General features: G+C 36.3%; 1 protein-coding gene across 2 annotated transcripts in view; it reads left to right on the top strand.

Annotated features, from left to right (window-relative positions):
• The window catches only part of ANOS1 (anosmin 1), a 136,770-nt gene extending 124,521 nt beyond the window's left edge, over positions 1 to 12,249 (top strand). For both annotated transcript variants that reach the window (XM_030476733.1, XM_030476734.1), the window contains 5 exons: positions 388 to 482; positions 2,827 to 2,998; positions 4,139 to 4,359; positions 7,022 to 7,163; positions 7,851 to 12,249. In XM_030476733.1, coding sequence (XP_030332593.1) covers positions 388 to 482; positions 2,827 to 2,998; positions 4,139 to 4,359; positions 7,022 to 7,163; positions 7,851 to 7,909 — 689 coding nt within the window. In that variant the 3' untranslated portion in view covers positions 7,910 to 12,249. The remainder of the gene's footprint in view (positions 1 to 387; positions 483 to 2,826; positions 2,999 to 4,138; positions 4,360 to 7,021; positions 7,164 to 7,850) is intronic.
• The last annotated feature ends 10,754 nt before the right edge of the window (positions 12,250 to 23,003 follow it).

The raw sequence follows: 23,003 nt of genomic DNA on the forward strand, positions 1-23,003 counted from the left end.
CTGACAATATAAACAGTCACAGGCAGTTGACACAAAGTCATTCCCATAATTTTCAGGATGTTTAGAAGTAGCAGCATTGAGATATTTTTCTTTTTAATGCTCAATATAAATGCTTGATTTAAAAAAAAGTGTAAGCAGCATATGCTTACATATCAGAAAATGCCAATTCACTATTTTTAGATTTGTCTCCATTAGCTGACATAAGCTTTAAATTACGTAATTGTATAATACTTTCTCCATTCTATTAAAGGATGGTTAGAAAAAGTGAGGAACTACCATCTCTACAATACTTAAAACTCCTATTTTTAACCAGAGAAGCCAGAAAAGTTGTAATGGTGAAAGCATAATTATGATATATGTCTTTTCCTCTCTTTTTATATCATTCAGATATCAGCATGAATCAATTCCAAGTCCACTGGTTACTGGAGTCCTGTGCACACAATGACAGCAAAGGACCCGGGAAAGTAACAGAGCTGACTTATGTAAGTATCCATTCAGCCTTCTGCTTGACTCTGAATAGCTTCTAAGTAGTATGATTTATACCATGCTTCATAGATAGATAAGGATATTTCTTCTTTATGTTCCTCTTTGGCAAAGGATAAAAACAATGCATCTGGACTGTTTGGGGGTTTTGTTGTGGTGGTCGGGGGTTTTTTAATCCATACTAGGCTAATTTTTTTTTTTTTTTTGTCATTATTATTTAGAAAACAAAAGCAGCAAACAAACTTCTAAGTACATCTACATTTCTAGAACATATACAACATCGGGCTTTATCTATAGTTAGTGCTGTAGGGCTCTATCAGAGTGCCAATACTGAACAGTAATAATAGTAATTAATAAACTAGGCTTTCTTTTAGACATGCAGGTGGGGTTCACAACCTTGAGGGCAGTAATGGAATAAGAAAAAAGGACCATAGGTGAAAAATACTAGACATTAAATCTGGAAGTCAGACAGGTATCAGATAAGAGGAAAAGCTCTATATAAGTACATGTCAGCCCAAATATATATTGCAGTGACAGTTCTTCATACTCAATTTGTTGGCAATCTAGTGTCATCTGTCTCTGTAAAGCATTATTTGAACAACATTGTAATGTGGTTGGTGCATCACAATTGATTTAGTGGGTTATGGAGAATGGAAGAAATCACAATTCACCTTTCCTTCTTACCCTGACATATACTACCAGATCAATTCAGTGGAGTTAATGGTATGTAAAAGTACAGTAAGTCAAAAGACATCATTTTTCATGTAGGAGACTGTTAGCTTGTAAGATTTACTGCTTCATGGGGTCAGCAAAGCAAATTATTAGAGGTGGATTAAAAAAATGATTGTGACATACTGGTATGATCAGTCATAATATTTCAAGTTATGCACATCGAAGATAGGAGAAATTTGACATTTAAGGAGTTTATTTCCACTAGAGGTCAGGAAAGACTCTTTGTAAATTTGTCCAAATGCATTATGGGATTAGTTCATTATTGCTGCCCAAAGAAGTGGTAAATGCTCCATCCCTGGCAGTGTTCAAGGCCAGGTTGGACAGAGCCTTGGGCAACATGGTCTAGGGTGAGGCGTCCCTGCCCATGGCAGGGGGGTTGGAACTAGGTGATCTTAAGGTCCTTTCCAACCCTAACCATTTTATGATTCTATGATTCTATTTCCTCTCAATCATCTTACAGTAATTGGTCCAATGTACTTTGGGGAACTGTTTCTTAAGGGGAAGAATCTAGGTACAAGCAAACAAGAAGGTGGATGCTACAAAATCTTTGATACTGGATATGATAGTCAAGGTGAATACAGGCCTAATGTTTCCAGTGTTGAGCATTGAGGGCCTGTCACAATAAATTAAAATAGTCCTAAGGAAGTGTCAAGTCTGTTAGAGCACTCTTCTGGCAGATGGAAGGTGGGGAGTCAAGTCCATGCTCAGCCTTGCCTCAATGAAGATGAATTTCCAAGTGCACATTAGACTAATCCAATTTGGCATTAGAAAAAAGTAGTTATGTAGAAGAACACTGGAAAATAGGGATTCTGAAGGGAAGTAAAGACCTAAAAGACAGTGAAAGACTTTTGACCTTAGACAGTAAGGTATTATTGGACAGAAAAAAACAAAACAACAAAACAAACCAAAAAAGCAAACCCCACATTTTTCTCTCATATATGATTTCTCCTAAAGCTTTCAGGCTTTGATTTTCAAAAGCACTTTAGAGGACAAGAAGAATTTAGCAGGACACTTGCACTTTGTGTAAAGTTTTCTTCTCTGGTTATTGTTTTTAAATGGAGACTTGTGTTTTGTAGTTCAGCTGTGGAGCTTTTCTTCCTGACAAGAAGGTAGAAGTAGTTAATGTTCTAAAGTGAAAAAAAAAAATGTATCCTTAATGCGATGCTGGACTTTGAATGTGCTTTTAAAAAGTTGAATGTAGATGAAGCCTGTCATTTACAGCAGCTTAACTCAGCTTCCTTACATTTATTTAATTCGACTAGCATTTGCATCCTCACATTGCTGCTCCCACTCCATCATGTCAGAAATACTGTTCTAAATGTTAGAAGCCAGTTGCTTTGATGCAGCATGGCAAAGGAACTGTGTAGAATTGAAGGACATATCCAAATACCATGATAATATATTGTACTACTGAAAATAATCATAATGTAGGCAATGTTTGCTTTGTTCTCTGAGTAAAAGCCATGTTGGCATGTGTTAAGCATATCAGGAAAATATTTTATTGGAGAAAATGTTTCATCTTCTGCCAACCTTTTAATTTTTATTTTTTTTTTTTTTTTCCCCTGGAGGTCTGTTTGCACCATGTGATCTTTTTGGTTTTCTTTCTTGTAGGAAAACTACATAATTCTGAAGGACCTGTCATTTTCATGCAAATACAAAGTAACTGTTTTGCCTGCAAAATCTAAAGGTCGTTTTAAGGCTGAGAGTATTTTCTTTGTTACCCCACCTTGTTCTGCACTTAAAGAAAAAACTCACAAGCACATTAATTGTCCTGCTGAAGGAGGTAAGGCATGATCTGGAGAACTAGCCAAATAGTTTCAAATCACCAAAAAAAAAGTCTTTAAAGCTATTCTAAAATTAGAAATGAAAGTTTCAGAACAAGTTAAAATATGATTGGTGCCTATGTGAAAAATCAACTAAAATACAGAGCAGTATAGATTTTGGCTAGTATGTTACTGTCTTGTCTATTAGGTGATAATTTTAGTGGACTGTTTATAAACATATGATGACATTTGTTATTAGTCACTTTTTATTTTTGTAAGGAGGAACTGTTTCAAAACAGTTTGATTTTATTTAGGTTAATTCTGCTCTCAAATAACAAATAAAGACATATCTTCCACAGTGATGCCACAATGGTAGGTACAGCTGGAAAGTTATGGAAATCACAGAATTATGGAGATATTGGTTGGCAAGGGCCTCTGAGGTCAGCTAATCCAGCTACCCACTTGAAGCAGGACTGTTGCCGGCACTAGGTCAAGTCAGCCATGTCTTTGCGCAGCCAAGTCTGGAAACCTCTCTCTTCATTTAGAGGCTGACCCTCTCATTTTGAGTCCCTAGTATCCCCAAGGGTATCCCATGCTCTGTGGGTCATCTCAGAGCCTTGCTGGCCACCACTGCCATTTCCTCACCACCCCTCTTGACAGTTTTCAGCACTACAGCCTTCCTGGGCAACTGCAACTAAGGCTTATGTTTCCCCTAATCAGAGTGCCCGTATTAGCTTCTGCTTCAGTTTTAGAGCATGACTTACCTTTTGCCTGCATCATGGAGTTCTGTGCTATCTTGTGGATTTTCTTGTGGTCCCAAAACTGAAAATCCGAGCTCAAGTATTCCTAAATACAGAGGAGCAGAAGGATGGCTGCCTGTGAATGAGGCATTTACATCTTTACATGCCATAGGCTTTCCTTTCTGTCATCTGCAGCTGACAGCGTTTGATCTGAAGTTTGAATTTGGCCCAAAATGCCAATGGAATATCTCAAAGGTAGGCTTTGGTTAACAGTGAAATTCTGATGCCAGAAAGCTGGCAGGATCCTGGGTAATACCAGAAAGAGAGCTCTATCTGACCTTGATTTGTGGAATTAAATGAACTTTACTGAACATTATCTCTTAAAGTTTAGCTTATCTTTTTTGCTTTCCAAATTTATAGTGCCAGTTCTACCCAAAGTGTTGGCCAAACCCGAGAATCTGTCTGCGTCTTTCATTGTTCAGGAAGGTAACATCACTGGCCATTTTTCCTGGAAGATATCCAAGGCAGACCTTCACCAGCCCATGACAGGGTTCCAAGTCACTTGGGCAGAAGTAACCACGGAAAGCCGGCAGAACAGCTTACCCAACAGCATAATTTCACAGTCACAGATACTGCCAGCAGTAAGTTGTTTGTTACTTTCCTTTGCTGGCGGCTTCATAAGTGTGTGCGTATTTTTAAGGTTTAGTGGTGATGCAGATGTCACACATAGCATTCTCTGGCTCTGCAGGCAAGTTGGAGCAGGAAGTGCTTAATTTTTCCTACTTGCTGGAGCTAGAAAGCACAGCTACTCATCTTAATGACACATCAAACATTTTAATGTGCACAATTGTCAAATTAGCAACAATTGTCTGAGGAATGCCTGAAGGGAGGAAAAGATCATCTGTGTGGCAGTAGGTGGTTTTTATTTTCTTTTGATGATCAGGCTGTTCAACTTGGAAGTTACTACAGTTTTACTAATTATTTGGTGTCCAAGTCAAGGGATTTAAAAGAATTTTCTCTTCCTTTGTATCACTTATTGCTCTAAGAAAAATAAAAATCACTTCCCCTTCTGCCAATATGCACCATTGTCCAATGGACAAATAATTTAAAGGAGAACTAAATTTCACTGTTTATTGAAAGTGTAAGAATTAATAATTTGAATTCTTCCTCCTATTTGCTTTAAGATGGCCTTTGCTATTTCAGTTCCTCCTCTGGCAGAGGCAGGCGAAGAGCACTTCATTCAGACTCTGCTGCCAGATCCACCAGAGTCAACAAAAGGACTTAAGCAGCTGGCCTTGATCCAGGGTCTGCTAATAACATTGGGAGAATTCCATTTGCTTCAGGGAAGTGGATCAGGGCAATTGCTTCTAGAGCAGAACTTGCTGAAAATCTTTTCACATTTGTCTCCTCAAAAAATGTGCAAAATATTTTGTTGGACACATCTTACGTTCAACGCATTTTACACAAATCCAAGGCAAGGTTCTCATCATTCTGTCTTAATTCGTAGCAGACTGACCTAAGGCTATAGGGCACCCATGTTTCAAAACCCGTTGTTCTGCAGGAGAGCAACAAAGTTGACCATGGATTCCTTAGAACTATGGGGCCACTTAGCACAATAATAAGCAAAGTTACAGACCATAAGATGTTGATTTATGCTTTGGATTTCATCTTTTTTCTTAGGAGCAGGCGTATGTTTTATTCAGCATTTCTATTCCTTTTTTTAAGCTTTTGGTCCAGTTAGGTCTGAAATACGTATAAAGTTTTATTTAAAACACTCCTTTGCATTGTGTTTTGCATTAATTTTTTATCTTTATTGTCCTCTGGTTTCACTACTGTAGAGCCTGGAGGTTCATTTTATTTAATTATCTATCTATCTATCTATCTATCAATCAATCTTTGCCTACGGCAACTGGTTAACTTGCAGAAAACTCTGACTTGAGTTGAAACAGTATCTCCTACCTCTCAGAAACCACCAGAACGTAGGGTATTTTATGGCGAGGATCATTCACTCATTCTCTTTGGTAGCCTCTGATTGATAAAAATTTAATATTTGCACAACCAGGGCTGAAATGCACGTGCCAACTGCCAGAGAAGCACCTGAATGAGCAGAGTGAGTGTATGAATGTGAAGTATGAGCTCTTCTCTCTTTTTCTCTCTGTCCCTTCCCCCCCATTCAGCAACAGCAAATTACCAGTTATTCCCACAGCTCTCTTAGATTCCCCTGCATAGCCAACCGGAAGAAGGTGCCTTTCAATTTGCTGGCCAGCCAGCCTGGATGGTTGCAGGAGCACACCTTGCCCACACTGCCCAGCATCACTGCCCTGTTGTCCCCTTTCTGCGACTGGGCCTTTCCAGCTTGGAATAAGAGGAATCAGAACTTTTAATTCCTTAATACCCGTTAGTCTTTAGCCAGATGTGTTCCCATTTAGGAGTGGGTTTTTTAAATTTACTCTGAAATTATTTTCATAAAATCGTAGAATGGTTTGTATTGGAAGGGACTTTAAAGCTCATCTAGTTCCAAAGCCCCTGCCATGGGTAGGGACACCTTCCACTAGACCAGGTTGCTCAAAGCCCCATCCAACCTAGCCTTGAACACTGCCAGGGATGGGTCAGCCACAGCTTCTCTGGGCAACCTGTTCCAGTGTCTCATCACCCTCATAGTAAACAATTTCATCCTAATATGCAGTCTGAATCTGCCCTCTTTCAGCTTTAAGTGCTGATTTTGCAACAAGTGGAAGTGATCACGAAAGGTATGGAGCACTGAAAAGTGAGTCTATCATGCCAGAAGTGGGATTAAGAACAGAAGGCAAATTCTTGTGATGTAATTAGGACAAACCTGAAATCAGTGTAGCCACACTTAGATTCACTAGCTGCAGCAGGGACCCTAGGCCTGCCATTAATTAATTTACCAATTAGTAGAGCTTCCAAGCAGATCCAACATAAAAATGAGTTTATATAATGAACATGTTTGTTAAAAAGAATAATTAGGAAGTTACTTTTTTTTTTTTTTGTGATGAGCATCCACTTTCCAGAACACTAAGGAATAATTTGGACCTCGTACACATGCAACCATAATATTATGGTAAAAAAAGTCTGCTCAAAGGGAATGTCAAGCAAAAAATTCAGAATATATCCTCTCAACAAAATGCTGTAGACATTAAATCCTTTTAACATAATTCTAAGAAAATGATTTATCAGTGCGGAGAGTGACAGAACCTGTTTAAACAACTGATTTGTGTGAGTAGAGCAACCGTGTTGTATTTTTAGATGCTTTGAGGATTAGTGCAATTTATTTATTTTTAGGATCACTATATACTTACTGTGCCCAATCTGAGGCCATCGATGCTGTACCGCTTGGAAGTTCAAGTGCTGACGACTGGTGGGGAAGGGCCAGCTACAATAAAATCATTTCGAACACCCGACCTTCCTCCATTTTCACCCCACAGTAAGTTCTACACCATTTTGACATGTAGTTGTATGCTACAAAACTTCAGTGCTCCACATGTAAACATTTTGCTTGAGCCTTAGAGTCTTTATTGGTGTCAGCAGCATTCCATAAACTGAAGATGTGTGAAAATATGGTGTTCCTCCCACCATCCCAAGCAACGATGGAAGCCCATGCAGTCTTTCACTCAGTTTCTGTGGTCTGATATTTGCCGTTCGTTCCTCCACAGCTCTTTGGCTTATGCCTGTAGCACTTGGGATTCAAAGTTGGTCTGTCCTCCAAGTACTAGCTAGGCCTGGGATTTCTCAGCTTTCAAGACTAAATTTTGCTGGGTGCATTCAGTCCAGCATGGCTAAAGCCTGATCGTATTTCTAAAGCAGTTCAAACCTCTTAATGGCCATTTTCAGCATTTCATGTCTTTCTGAAAAGTACAGCCCAGTGTTATAAAGCAAAGCAAAAAATGTAATGAACTAGTCCAAGATTCATATGCTTGAATCTTTTTGTCTTTTCACAGTCTCACTAAAGTTGTCTGCGCTGAACATGCACGTAGTTGTCAACACAGGCTGTTCATTTACAAACTGAAGGATTGCCAGCTGAAGGCCTCACAAAGCCTTTTTAGTACTGCTAAATGTTGGTGTTACATGTTCAGGGTTTGATGCGTGAATATTTTCCCATTCTTTTGTTTAGGACCTCATCTGAAGCAACATCATCCACATCACTACAAGCCACCCCCAGAGAAATATTAGACTGTTTCAGATGATTATAAGAATAAGAAGAGAAAAAAACTGAGCTCCCAAACGAAGGCTGGGAAAAGGCACATCTGTAGAAGCAATGAACCCAGTTTTCCAGTGGAAGTTACCGTCCTCTACGATCTGTATCTACTTCTCTGTAGTTTAGCCATGAAGAATTGTATTTGCACCAAGACCAGGATGAAGCATATAGCAAGTATCATGTAATTACCACCGCTATTCCACAAACTGAAGATCACATACAACTCAACACCTGTGGGAAAATCAGAAGTTTGTTCATTATAATGAACATTTTTTTGCATTTCCATGTTTAAAGTAGATTGAAATGGTGCAGCGTATACAGCTTTTTCTCTTAGTGACTTCAACGTTAATATTTGCAGGGTTGTCCTGTTATGTATACATACTTTTGAACACTGGAAGCCATGTTCTCATCAGCATATTTAAATGATCTATTTTACTTAAAGCTTTGCCTGTCACCAGTTTAAGCCCCAGTGTATTTTGCTGTTAAAGATCTCCGTAAGTCTGAAATGAGGACGTAAGTAAAATAAATACCAGTAGCAGAAGCCCTAAAATAGTCAGTATTTGATAATTGCAGTATCACCACAGAGGAGGATGACGATACATTTGTATCACCTGTCTATTCTGAAGTAGTATGTTCTAATGTGTAGGTCTTCTATTAACATAGTTAATAGCTAAAATATATACAGGGTAGATGTACCATTGTAAAGGAACAAATGGCAATTGATAGAATTGTTGAAAATTAATGGCAATTAATACAATTAATTGATAGGTCCTACTTTTGAAATCCCACTTATAATTTTTTGGTATATAATATTTCAAGATGAATAGTTAACATTTTAGAAACTGAAATTCTGAGACGCATTTATTATTCAAGTAGCTGCAGAGCTACTTTTTGGCTTTGGATTTTGATATGCATATTTCTTTTCCCCATGGATCTTTTGAACAGAAGGATGGATGTATTGGCTCCATTCTGCTATTCTGCTTACAGAAAGAATTATATGACAATATTCTGATATCTGGAAAACGTTGGTTTATAGTTTATTTGAATGCATTTTTCAAATTTAGACAGAAGGGTGCCCTTTTTAACCATAAGAGAATTCATATTGCCTTATTGTGCAATATAAACTGTCTAAGATAATTTGCCACACAGAGAGACATACCTCGACAGTAAACAGAAACTGCTTAGATTTATGATCGAGAGGATGGAAAGTATCTGCCCATAAATGTTCATACAAATACTCATAATCAGCTTCTAAAGTTCAAGATATTCAACGTGCTCCTGCATTCTTTGATGATACAGGGAACCATTTCCATTTTTCCCTGTATCATCATATGAGGATAACGTACTTCAAACACGCAGGAGTCAAACTGGCCACTTTTTCTACCAGCAGATGCTACAGACTCACCTATACTTCATAGTTGCCTGAGATATTCAGTGTGAGGAGCTCAGCCTTTAGTGGTAAATATATTTTCCTTCTCTTGGTAGTGTTTTGTGGAAAGCAAATATGAAGAAAAGAAATACACACCTGAAACTGAGGATCACAGTTATGTTTATCGTACTAGAGTGTTCACAAAATATTCAAATATGGTTTGTCTGTACTAAAGTTTGTAGCTTTTAGTTTCACGTGGGTTAGTAACACAGGGGGTGAAGGAAGCTGAGTTAATTTTTGCTTATTTCAGTTTTCCTACATTTCTACCTTTGGTTTTAAAGGGCTCCTTTTCCCCCTCCATTCTCTTTCTACTTTGCTGCTTGTCCTTTTTGATACGCACTCAGTGACCAAGAACTTTTCCAGACATTTTCTATTGCTACATGGTTTTGGCTTTTAACAGTAGTTTTAAAAATATTAAAGGCTATGGTACTTTTAATTCCTTCCTCTATCATTCCGTCATCTCCCCTTCTCCAAAATACATTAGGAAATAAACATATGACCTGTTCTTCAGAAAATATGTCATATAAAGCTTTATTTTAAATTTTGGCAGAGACAGATTCGCAGAGATTTTTGTCAGAATGGAAATGTTTTGTGTGTAAAAATGTTTACCAGGAAAACACAATTTGAATGGGACTGGTGTGCAGTACTTCGACATTTAGATTGCACAGGACATAGGTAAGGCTAGAAGTGATCTCCATGGTGTTTGCTGAGAGCAGGAGTCAGTGGGATCAGGGAAAATAATTACCTTAGGTTTCTCTGAAAAATTCTGTCCAAACCTTTCAATCACAGTCTATTCTAGTTATGCTAGAACAAATCTGCAGCGACTTGATTAATGTTAATGAAATTGTGTTTCATTCATAGTGACATGGTAAAGCATAGAACATGGATGTCCATCTTTATTACAATGATACCAAATCTGTCTTGGAGATAAACTAAAAGTTAGCAGCCCTGAGTGATCATACCCTTAGTCTTGATTGCCGAGGGGAAGCCTCAAGCTTCTGAAATGAATCAGAATAGTTACTGTTTACTGATGCCAGTCTCTTTGAAGCATTGAACTTTTAACAGTAACAATGTATTTTTGAAGAACCTGGTGTGGTTTTGCCTTTTAAAGTAGAATCTGGAAATTAAAAAAAATGTTGATAGAGTTGCATTGAACCAGTGTGTTATATAGGGTCCACTAAGACATAAATTATTTTTTTCCTTTTACAAACCAGCATATGAATTCAGCTCTCAAGTCACCCTCCAAATCAAAAATGAAAAATACAAAGTCAACAAAGCTCATGCCTGGATGTTAAATTTCCAACTGTCCATGATTTCGTGATTATTCCTTGAATTTAGTGGTACAGATTTGAAGTTGTTAGTGCCTAATTCATTAAGCCTTGTTTGCTGAATTTTACAGGGTATTGTCCTAATCTACTAGCCTAAGTCATTAAACATTTAATTCGGCAATAGAGTTATAATTGCTATTTGATTCACTAGTTGAAGATTTATTTTCTCTAATGATGTTGCGTAACACAGAGTTAATATAGATCTTGAGATGGTTTTAGATACTCTGCACCTTTACACTGATGTATTATTTGCTATGTATGATTCTGATTAATATGTCTGTTGACTTCAGGATGCATTTTGTTTGTCTTTATTTCTTAAAGGAGAATTATAAGAGTATGCTATTTTTGCTAACTGCTTTGTGAAGTGGATTTTTTTTTGTTCATCAATGATTTTCGTTTAAGAAGAGAACCGTTTGTTCTTTGTTTTTTCACCAGTTTTGAGTTGCTTATAGAGCAGGAGAAACACAAATAAGACAGAGCTTATTCTGTATGTAGATCTATGTGTATAATATTGAACATTCATTAAGAATATAGTGCAGAGACAATAAACAAGAGGTCTGACTTCTGAAATGCTGAACATCCTTGACTTAATGGCTTCAGAAGGAGCTGAGGACATTATGTGGCAATGCTAACATTGACATTAATGTTTGACATGGTCACACACAAAGATAAAAAAATACCGATTGCTAATCTGAATGAGAATTTTACCGTTCATATTAGCAGAACTGCATAGAAACTTTAATACTAAGTCAATTTATTCCACAATGCTTTCATCTCCATGCTCCAAACTGGAGCCAGCGAATTTCAGATAAGCAGGCCCTGATTTAGGAAGGTGTGCAGAAGAGGAAATTTTCATATGCACGAAAGAAGTCAGTGGGATGGAAGTAAACCTGTGCAGTTAAGAATGAGCTTTAGCAATGCCTTGCAGAAAGCACAGATGTCAAAATTTGCTTAAATAGTATATTGAATCAGGGCCTTATAGAACAAAGTGTGAGGCCCAGACAGTTCCAAATTCTGTGTACAACACCATGAAACGTTTTACTTTTGTCTTGTGTATATGTAAATGTCATCGTGATATTGACTTATTTATTAATTCATTTTCTTATACTGTGTGCCAAGTATATTCCTACCCTTTTGAGCAGCACCTGTGAACATCAATTACTAAAAATAATGTTATGCAAACTTGTGCATTGTAACCAGGAAAATGATGCTAATAAGCTGTTGCATGTAGTTTAAAATACTTAAGAAAACCCTTTATTTAAAAAATGTAAATGAATACCTGCCGATGTTAATGATTATATATGGTTTTGCATGCCAAAACTCATTGTTCAGTTGTGGGCATGAAATGTAATGACTGTATTACCTCTACTGAATATATTAGTAAGGTACAATTTACAAAGTAATTATCAGAGCTCTATATGTAAAATTTTTCCTTCTGATTTAATTATATCGTAGTAGAGGTAACAGAACTGCTTCTGTTACCCAGATTGGCTGTAGAAATTATGTTCCCATAACACTCATTTAAAATCAGTATTTATTTATGTATGTAATACAAAAAGATTGCTCTTACGTGTTTGTCCCGTTATTTAGAAAAAAAAAAAAAAAGAAATACACTTGTAAAAACAATTTGTAAAAAAAATGTAAATAGAGTCTGATTTCTTTTGCTCACTATTTTCATGTTTAGAATTTGTACATACTTCTTTAGGTAATAAACTATCCTACATCAAAATCTTGCTACATTATCTCCTCCATACAGAATTTATAGTTTTGGTTTTCTTAAGTTGAAGACATAGAATCATCTAAGGAAAATCGGTGTCATGCCAGGTACCTTTGCTACATCTGTATTTCATTGCTTATAAAGTCATACCATTTTATCCTCCATTTACTACAGCATTTTGTTTTCTTTACAAAGAGATCAAAATAATCTGAAAATAAATTTTTATATCATTTGAGAGTTTTACTTCAAGCAATCCTTGAAGTGAAATATCAGACTCTAGAACTTTCCATCCTGTTCTCTGTTTTAATAGCACAGTTCACTGTCAAGATTTGTTCACCCTTTGTAATACTAACTTAAAATAATTCAGATGTTGCTGATCTAACAAGTGGCCTGATCCTGCAAGTCAAGATTTTCATGATTGAGACTTTGGGTGAAATCTATGTATACACCAGATTTGGAGTATTTTCTATTTGAAAGTGCAGAATCCCATGATTGAAATTCTGTATTTTTAATGAATATAAATATCTGTCTTAGTACAAACATTTAACTGTTTCAAATTGCCAGAGATGTGCTATCATTCTCAGATGCAGTATCTTTAGTTCAGGGATGCACCTTTGACTTACTCTTGACGTACCTAATAAATATTTAGATTTTGTTAACTTGAACATAAACTTCAAAATTTCCTGGTATTGCTTTCTTATTAGAATAACTGCTTGAATTTTTGGGTTTGATTTTCCTTTGACATAGATGAATAATATTTAGAAAAACCCATATAGCTTAATTTCTCTGAGAATTTGAGTATTTAATTATATTTGCCATTTTGGTTCAGTAATCCCAGACAAGAATGATGTGTCACTGTGGACAGATAAGTTGTTATAATAAATGAATAGTTCAAGTGTTCTACACACTTTAATTCAAAATAGCCATTCTTTTTTTCTCCATAACTTCAAGTAAATATTTTATTCAACATTGAATTAAAAGAGACATTGACTGGATGATGTGAATTATATGAAATAAAGCAAATTTGCTGTATACTGAACAGTATTGGTAATTTTGGTTTTCCATTTTATAGTTCATGCTTCTGTACAACTTGGCTTTTGTGCATCTCAAAAAGAATTAATACAATGAGTACAATGAAAGCTTTCTACGGTACAAAAACCCACCCCATCTCTATACTTCTGTTTTCTTATTACAGGTGTTGCATTGTCATTGTATGGATATGTGCCAGCCTCCTTGAGGAAGGCCTTGGGCCAAAACACTGGCTGTTAGCCTGTCAGTGCCAATGCAACACCTGTGAGGATAAAGAAATCACCGGGGAGAACACTGAGAATGTAATCTTTGAAATAGAGCCAATATACAAGACTCCTGCTGTTTTGAAGGGGATGCAGTTCAGCAGAAGCGAATTGCTGTGGCCCCTTTGGATTATGCTTAATAGCCTTCCTGCTTCTGCTCAAGGTGCTGGCAGGAGCATAGATTAATATTTAATACATACCTTGTTATAAGCATTTACTGACAGTGCCGTGTGGCACAGAAACTAAAGAATTTATGAATGCTTTCTGCACCCAGTTCCTCACCTGTGATGGTGGTTTACGCTTGTCACTTAATAATAAACTACATTCCAGAGGTCTGTTACTTCTCAGTGGAAGATCAACTTTGGAAATAGTGGATTGTCATTTTTCAGTTAGGCAAATATGCTACACGCAAATATCCCTTTATATTCTTGTGCAAATATATTTGTACAACAAACAGAGCTTGCATGTCTTTTTTTTCACAAGCTGCCCAGTAATACATATGTGCATTAGGTTCAAAATTGTCAATGTTTAAAAGTAACTCTGGGTTTTCTGAATAGTACTGATTAGCCAAGATATTTTTCATATTTTTATAATTTTGTTTTGAAAACGTGACCTGATTTAAATGGTACAGACTGCATAGTTATTAGTAGGTGCAGAGTGATAGGCTGTAATTTCCACGCTGTCATTTCAATGTAGGTGAAAGACAGAGGGAGCAGATTGGGGATGGAAGAGCATAGACGGCATAAAAAGAAGCTAAACGTGATGTATTTATTTCTTTGCACACACCCAATTTCCAGTATGAGGAGTTATCTGAAAACATTTAAAATAATATTTTAAAATTATTTTCTGAGATGTGCTACAATACTTAATTGAAAAAGAAATATTTCAGTGAACATACCTCAAAACCAAAATTGATTAGACCATAACTCATAAAAAAGAATATATAAGAAAAAAATAAGCCACTGAATGCTAACAGGTTTCTCAGAAAAGGACAACTTTTCTTTTTTGCTTCGTGTTTATTGAATCATACTGAAGACAGAGAAGATCCATATGCAGTGTTCTTGCTTTCAGTGAAATACTTCTTATGAGAAAGGATATTTAATTGGCCGAAGGAACTTCGTGCATGGCTGATGTACAGTGGCTTAACACTGTAATGATGCACTAGTGATTGAACCCTGTACTTTTTAATTTATCTGAAGGTTGTATTAATTTGTCTCCTCTTTTTGCCTGAACTTCAGTGTTTTTTGTTTTGTTTTATAATGGATCACTGTTCATTGCTTTGTGTGTGTGTTCACTGTGAGAACTCGTCTCATTTGTCAATCTTAGTCATACATGATACTCTCAAAGCATGTTTCTCTCCACTGCTCATTACTATAAAGATTTAGTTTTAAGATATCTTTCTAATAAAAAATAAAGCCATTAAGATGATAATATATATATTCATTTATTTAGAGGTGATTTCATTAAAGGGCTTCTTTTCAACAAAGTAATATTAGGTTTTAGATATAAAGTATATCTATCTACAGATATATCTGATTTAAATTATTATGTATGTAATATAGTTTTGGAGAATAGGAAATCTTACTGTCTTTTTATACAACAGCCATGCTAGCCACAGGAAATTGTAGCAAGCACACAGAAGCTTATTAAACTGGTAGATATCTCTCATATTTGCAGCTTCATAAATGCTGCTAAAACAAATTATGTTCAGTTTAGCTAAATACATCACTTCTTAGAAAAACTGATCCCAATTCATCTGCAAGAAAGGAGGTATGAAGGATGAATACCAGAAGTCTGTAGAGAGGTGTAGCAGGAAAAATACAAACTTCTGTACCTGAATAATATCAAACAGCACAAAGCTGACACAGCTTAAATTATCTTTATATGTTTTTTTCCAATCACTAATAGATAATATTCAATACTATCCTAAGATGATCCTACATTTATTTTGTAGGCAATTTGTAACTTTCGTAAGTAACTTTATAAAATATGTGGAACCAATAACAGGAAATTAGTAATTTTATTTCATAAAATTTCATTAAAAAATAATATTTACTATACATCATTCTCGAAATCATAGAATCATAGAGTGGTTCGGGTTGGAAGGGACCTTGAAGATCACCTAGTTCCAATGCCCCTGCCATGGGCAGGACACCTTCCACTAGACCAGGTTGCTCAAAGCCCCGTCCAACCTGGCCTTGAACACTGCCAGGGATGAGGCATCCACAGCTTCTCTGGGCAACCTGTTCCAGTGTCTTACCTCCTTCACAAGGAAGAATTTTTTCCTTATACCTAATCTAAATCCCATCTTTCAGATTAAAGCCATTACCCCTCATCCTATCACTACATGACCTTGTAAAAAGTCACTTTCAGCAGGAAAGCACCTACAGTAATGAGGTCCTGAGCTGCCAAAAGCTGGAGCTGCACTGGGTGTCAGTCAAAAGGAAAGAATTTTCCTTCTAAAGGCAGGGTTTGAGTTCACTGGGAGGCTCATCACACAGTTGAAATCCAGAGACTTACATGCTCAGTCCTTCAGGCAAGATATTAGGTGCCAAGCAAAAGTTTTTCTCGTATAAGTTCTGCAATAGATAAAACAGTGACAGTCAAAGATTAAAAACAAGAGGCAATTTGCATTCTAGAGAACACAGGCAATGAAGAGACCTAGAGGCATGCTAGTTCCTGAACTGTCCTAACTGTGAGGAAACTGACACAAGCAAGGCATTTCTGCATAATCATCAGTTTCCAGTTTTGCCTATTGAACCATTTAGTTTCTGACAAAGGAAAGGGGTGCTGCTCTGGCTTTAGCAACAGTGACTGTGAAATATTTGGAAGCTTAGACTTCTGAAATGCATAGGTTTCCTTTATATCCAAAAGACAAGTCTAAATGCACGACTTGACTTACTGCATTACAACTGAAAGAAAGCCATTCCAGGAATTGTGAAGCATGTGTTAAAATAAATTTGAATGTGGAAATATTGAAATACTTATAGATCAAACAAATACAGATCAAGTAAATGTTTCTCTTCCTCTGCAGATAGTTCATAATGTCTCAGTAAAAGAAAAAGAGTCACCCTTTAAATGAACCCACAGGCACTGATAAGAAAATGAAAAAGATAATTTGATAAGACACTGGGGGAAGAAAACCAACCAAAAAAAAAAAAGAACTTAAAGGAGAAGAAAAAAGTTTTTAACGAGGTGAGAAGTGAAAAAATATTAATAAATATGATTCAAAAGTTTTGTTTTTCTCTTAAATAGTATTCTTAGAAATGATACAACAATATAAGAAATGAAGTTTCTAAATCAGAAACCATTGAAGAGAGCATTTCTGTAAATTCTACAGCATCAATATGTGTAATGTGCTTCTAATCTGTCATGGGAATTGAAAAAAAGCCGATGTTGGGAAGCCTTGAGCTGCATTTCAATGAGGCTGGACATCTTGGATTGTGGTATTTAGTTATTAACATCATATTACTCTTAAAACATGTTAATGACGTTAGAAAAAAATATGTCTTAGCTAAGTGATGACTAGATTCAGCACTATAAGGACACACCACACTGTCAGTTTGTTAATGACTGCGACTTTGTTTTTTGCCATGTTTTTTAGTTGTATGAGCAACAAGAATGGCAAAAATGCATAAACAAAAGCCATGGAAAAAGGTCTTCTGTTTCAGTAAATTCTACACTGATTTTAGGCCATTATTGCCAAATTTAGGCCAAGCTTTTTCCAATTGCTTTTAATCTCCTTCTCAATGACTGTGATTTAGTTAGGCATTTTAGTGTTTGGAATCCCATTAATACCAAGTTTGTCTAATGCACATGCCTTCCCTGTGTCGCTAAGGTAGACTTTGCACTAAACAAGGCAACTTATATGTCCTCAGGGTGATTGAGCACGATCTGCAACTGCTCCAGCTGGTTCCAGGGATCATCTCTTGTAAAGTCACTTTACAAATCAGTCACCTCTGCCCTTAAATCCATTTTAAATTTAATAGTAGTACTGCCGGATTTGAGATTAACAAACCTAACCTGCTCATCATTGTTGACTTTGAAAACAGATCCTAGGTTACGTGAAGCACGCACTTACACTTCATTAGGTAATTTCTCTAACTCTTTCTTTTGACAGACAATCCTGACTTTTCCTTTACACATCTTGGATATAGTTCTGTTGTCTGAGCTTCTCTCCTTTCAGTTGTCTTCTCCATTGTCCCTAACAGCCATAATGCTGCAATGAGAAATACACTCTTCTAAAAAGGTTTTTTATGGAATTCCTTGTTTCTCTAGGGATTTTGCCTTTGCTTTTTCTTGACCACCAGCCCCCTACTTTTTTATTTGATATCTTGAATTTTGCCTGAGTTGGACTGTGATGCTTCTCCATCACTGATTTAAGAGGAAACTCAATTATTAGCTGCAAAATGAGGGGTATGTTTTTTTAAATTCCAATTCCTAAACACTCTGTAATGTATTCCTCAGTTTCAAAACTGAAACTTCTTGTTTATATGTCAACTTCACAAAGTTTTTATTTTATCCTGATCACTATTTTGTAGCAAAAGACTTGCCTGTCTGGGTACAATATACGTTTTAGGTTGCTTATTTTTTAAAGAGTATCATCACCATTACTTTTAATAGAGGTCATCTAGCATTAGTACTGCATTTCTCATTGCATACATTATGAGAAACTTGTGCTTCACAGCTTTGTGTGAAGTTTCCTTTTCGCAATATTTTGTGCTTTGTACTTTCCTCTCAGATGATTCAAGAAGTGATAAATCTTTTTAAAAGCTGGATTGCAGCTGCTCATTTTTCTTATTAGTCTTCTTCAAAATGAGTCTATTTCTCCAATAAAGGATCTAAAAGTGACGGAAAAAAAGTAAATGTTTGTAATGATAAGAATTTCCCCCACCCTGTGCTATTTTCACCATAGAATATTTATACTTTTGGTTTCATTTCAGAGATTTTCCCTAAAATTCTCTTATCCTTCCTTGCCTCCTTCCTTGTTATAAATTTAAAGAAAGGGATGGATATATCCTCACAACAGCTAATAATTATTTCACCAAAAAATTTATTTGATATTTTATTAGGTAACCCTTAAAATGTTTCAGAAGTATGGCTTTGTCCACGGCACTGCACTCTGTGAGTATAGATTCATTCCACTGTAAACTTGCACCGTTTACAAAAGTGTATTTCAGGAAGTATTTCCAGAATGCAGTCAGACATTTAGCTAAGGCAACAGCTTATTACTAAAGACATTTATCTTTTCTTCAACCACTTACCCCTAAGGACAGGTGATTTTGTATTCTTTTATTTTGCTTTTAATTTTGGCTGGCAAAATAATACCCAGAGTTGCAAAACTCATATATGCTTGAAAAATCATAGGCTTCTCTAAAGAGAAAAAATCTGTGATTTGGTTTTACTTTAATTTACATTCTGTTTCCTTGTCAGTCAGGACTTATGTTTTTGAGCTTTTCTCTGTAAATAGGAAAGTTGTAATTTTGCAGGAGTAGCAGTAATGGAAGAGAAGAGGTTGGAAAAGAAGGATGTGAAATTCTCCTGTAGAATTTCAAGAATCAGGTTGAATGAAAAACCAAGTAACACCACTTTTTTGACAAGATTATAAGATTTGCCAATGACAGTGGTGATGGGAGTGACAGTGGGACCCATCTGTTGACAAGACTTGACATTCTGGGAGGCATGCTCCCGCTGAGGAACCTAAATTCTTGGTGTTACTGAAACATTGCTGAGGCTCTTCCAACCCTCTGAACACCACCCCATGCTTATGTTCCACATGGGTGTTAATAACACTACTGGGAATAAGTTTACGCAGATTAAAAGCTACTGTAAGGCTCTGGGAATGGAGAGGTGAAGGGGTCAGGAGCTCAGGTGGCTTTTTTGTCAACTCTGCTGATCAAAGGTCAACGTTTAGGGACAGATGTGACATGGAGATAAATATGTGAGTGAGCAAATGGTGCTGCCAACAGAAAGTCAGCTGCCTTGACCATGGAATAATGTTCCATAAACCTGATGGCACAAGGAAGAATTACACCTCTCCCACACCAATTTACTGATGTATTGAGACAGGTTCACAAAACCCACCAGATCAGTATGAACTATTCTGCCCTTATCAAAAATCTGAATATTGTCAAGAAAATAAATATTTACTGTAAGGTTAGGGGAGAGACAAAAAGAAGAATGGTGGGTTGATCCACCAAACATATTAGATAATGTAGGGATTAAGTAGGAGGAACTGGATGCTTTATTACATGGCCAACATTCTTCTGTAAATGGCATTTGGTTGATTAAAAACTTGTCAGATAATTCATGACATAGAATCATAGAATCATAGAGCCAGCTTGTTGGAAAAGACCTTTAAGATCATCTAGTCCAAACTTTATCCCAGGACTGCCAAGTCCACCACTAAACCATGCACGTTTATTGAACACTTCCAGGGAAGATGATTCCACCACTTCCCTGGGAAGCCTGTTTCAATACCTGATCACCCTTTCAGTGAAGAAATTTTTCCTAATATCCAGTCTAAACCTCCCCTGATGCAGCATGTGTCACAGCATTTATATTGAAGCATATAGCTTGCTCAGAAAAGACAATCAGGAGACTAATGAAGAAGGCAAGAAAATATTCTTAAATGCGAAAGGTGCTTTCGCCTGCTCTGAGATCCCGATTACAGAGAAGCATACATTTCCTGCAAGTGTTCAGAGCCCTCTTCACACTGCTTGGAATTAAAAGAGAAAGAAGGTGGACACTATCATGGTGACGGTCCCGGAGACAGAAATCAGAATAGTTCAAGCATAAGACTTGGTAGTAATATTGTAATTAGTTGGTAGTCACTGTGACTACTCAAGCATAATGTATGGAAATTATGCAGCAAGACATGGCTGTAGAAACTCTCCTGACTAGGGGTAGACTTCTAGAGAGAGGACATCTGTGTCTGTGCTGGTTACTCTCTAGTCAATAGAGGCACTTAAAAGGTGCTGAGATCTGAGTAACTGTGCATTAAAAACTTCTTTATTTTTTATATTGTCAAAAAGAACTTGGAAAGAAAACCTAAGATATGGATGTCTATTCAAATGACACGTAAAGTAGGATGATAGAAATCCCTTCCAGGCAGCCCAACATGTTTTGGAACATGGTGGTGTTTGTTTGTTAACACCTAATAGACTCAGGAGGCAAAATCCTGCAAAGAGGGATGTTATAAAGAAACTGGAAGCTGTTAGGGAAGCAATACCAAGCTGTACTCACAATTTAACTAACTTGCAAGGTATTGATGCCATATATTAGAAAGCATCCTGCCTGTGGGCAGTTCAATAAAGATGCAAATGGGAAAAGTACATAAGTAAAAGTATAAAGGAAGTTCACCTAGCAAAGGATTAAAAAAAAATAAAAATAACAAGGCCCAACCTGTGAAAACTTAACATATAGGCAACAAAATAATCACCAATATGTATTTGTACAGATCAAACTGTAACTGTAGCAAGATTTCTTCATATAACATGGCAAGAAGCCTTCAAGGTAGAAGAGAAGAGCATTTCTACATATCTTCATTTTAGCAGAGCTTTTGACTTTCTCTTCTACTCTTAGGATCAAATTCGAAAAATGTTATTCAGATTAAAGTGTTACAGTATATGCAAACATTGTTTCAAAAAATGTTTAAAGAGTAATTATTAATGGTACATGTCAATTTTGAAGAATGTAGTGTACTACAGGAACGCTTGCTCTGTCCAGGATTATGTATTGTTTTCATCGGCATTTTGGAGGATGAAATAGGGAGTTCTCATTAAATTTGCAGACTTGATAAAGGAAGTACATCTCAAAGAAAGAATAGAATTTAAAGACACCTCAAGTTAATGGTATGCTCTCTTTTAAAACACTAGCTGTAATAAGGGTAAACAAAAAGTACTTTGCTAGAGCTAGAATAATCTGCTAGACACTACAGGTTGGGGAACAGTTAGCTGAGTAGTCATCTTATAGACAAGAATTCATGGGTTAAAGAAAAATTGTCCATAAGCCAACAATATTGTACTGTTGCAAAAGAAAATAAGGCAGACTACACTGAATTATTTAAACAGAAATGTGACACTGGAAATTAAAAAAAAAATAAAAATTAAGTATCATTCTACTTGGCACTACTACAGCTTCTATGGGAGTATTATTCTGAGAATGAAGCTGACTTTAATAAAGACTATAAAAATTACAGAACAAAGAGAATAATCAGAGTTCAGAAAACATGGTTCGTGGTAAAAGAATAAAGGACTTCTAGAATATGGTAATTTAGAGAATAGAAAAAGCAAGGAAATGTTACTTACTTCTAACTGAGTAGAAATGCGCTGCTGTGAGAATCAGGATGAAGAATATCTGATGAATGGATTCAAATTTAAATATTTGGAAAATATTTTGTATTAGTGACAACATTGTCTGAAGAAATTTTATGTGGTTTCCAGGGCTTAAAAGCCATTGAAATAAACTTCTGTCCTAAGCACAGTTCATTTTGTTTTCAGGCACAAAGATGTTTAAAGGTGTCAGCCAGCTTTGAATGTGTGAGAACCAGGCTCTTACTTCAGTCCTGAATTAGAAAGCCTTGTTTTCAGGCGAATTGGATATCTGGGTAGGTGCAGTACAAGTGGAGTGGACAGTGAGAAAATCCCCAAGCAGTGCCACAAGGTACCCTGAGCTCAAGGGTGCTTGTTGGTGCTGGTTATCCTGGTAGAAGAACAAGATTCCATAGAAAGCTTTCTTCCTCCCACCTAGTTGCTGAAGTGGTGATGGCAGAATTCATTAAATGAACAGGGATGTGGATGGTCTCCCATCTTATGTACAATGCCCTGTAATGCCATCATGCACAAAACTTACAAAAAAAAAAAATAAAACAAACAAAAAAATTTCTAGATTTTTTTCAGATGTTTATTATATTTTTGGAGTTTTTTACTTTTCTGTGACAACCTTTGAAAGTTATCAAGTTATTTTGTTTAATCACCATGTCTACTTCACCTAGAAAAGAAAGTGAACACAGCTTAACACCCTGCCTTGAAAGGAGCTTTCCCAGTTCTTCTCATCAATGCTTGTATATCTTTTCTGCAATGTTACAGTGCTTCCTTCAAGAAACTGTGAAGTTATTCTCATTGGCTCCCAAATGACCTGATAGGGATATAGCAGGATGAAATGTACAATTTTTCAAATTTGGTGTGATAACAATCATTTAATGTAAAACAGTGATAACATGATAACTTTATATTGAATTTAACATGGGCAGAACTGGACCATAATGTAAGAAAAATTCTCAGAATTGCCATTTTAAAGATG

This window comes from Strigops habroptila, chromosome 2 (genome assembly GCF_004027225.2).
Source record: "Strigops habroptila isolate Jane chromosome 2, bStrHab1.2.pri, whole genome shotgun sequence".
Taxonomy (NCBI): Eukaryota; Metazoa; Chordata; class Aves; order Psittaciformes; family Psittacidae; genus Strigops; species Strigops habroptila.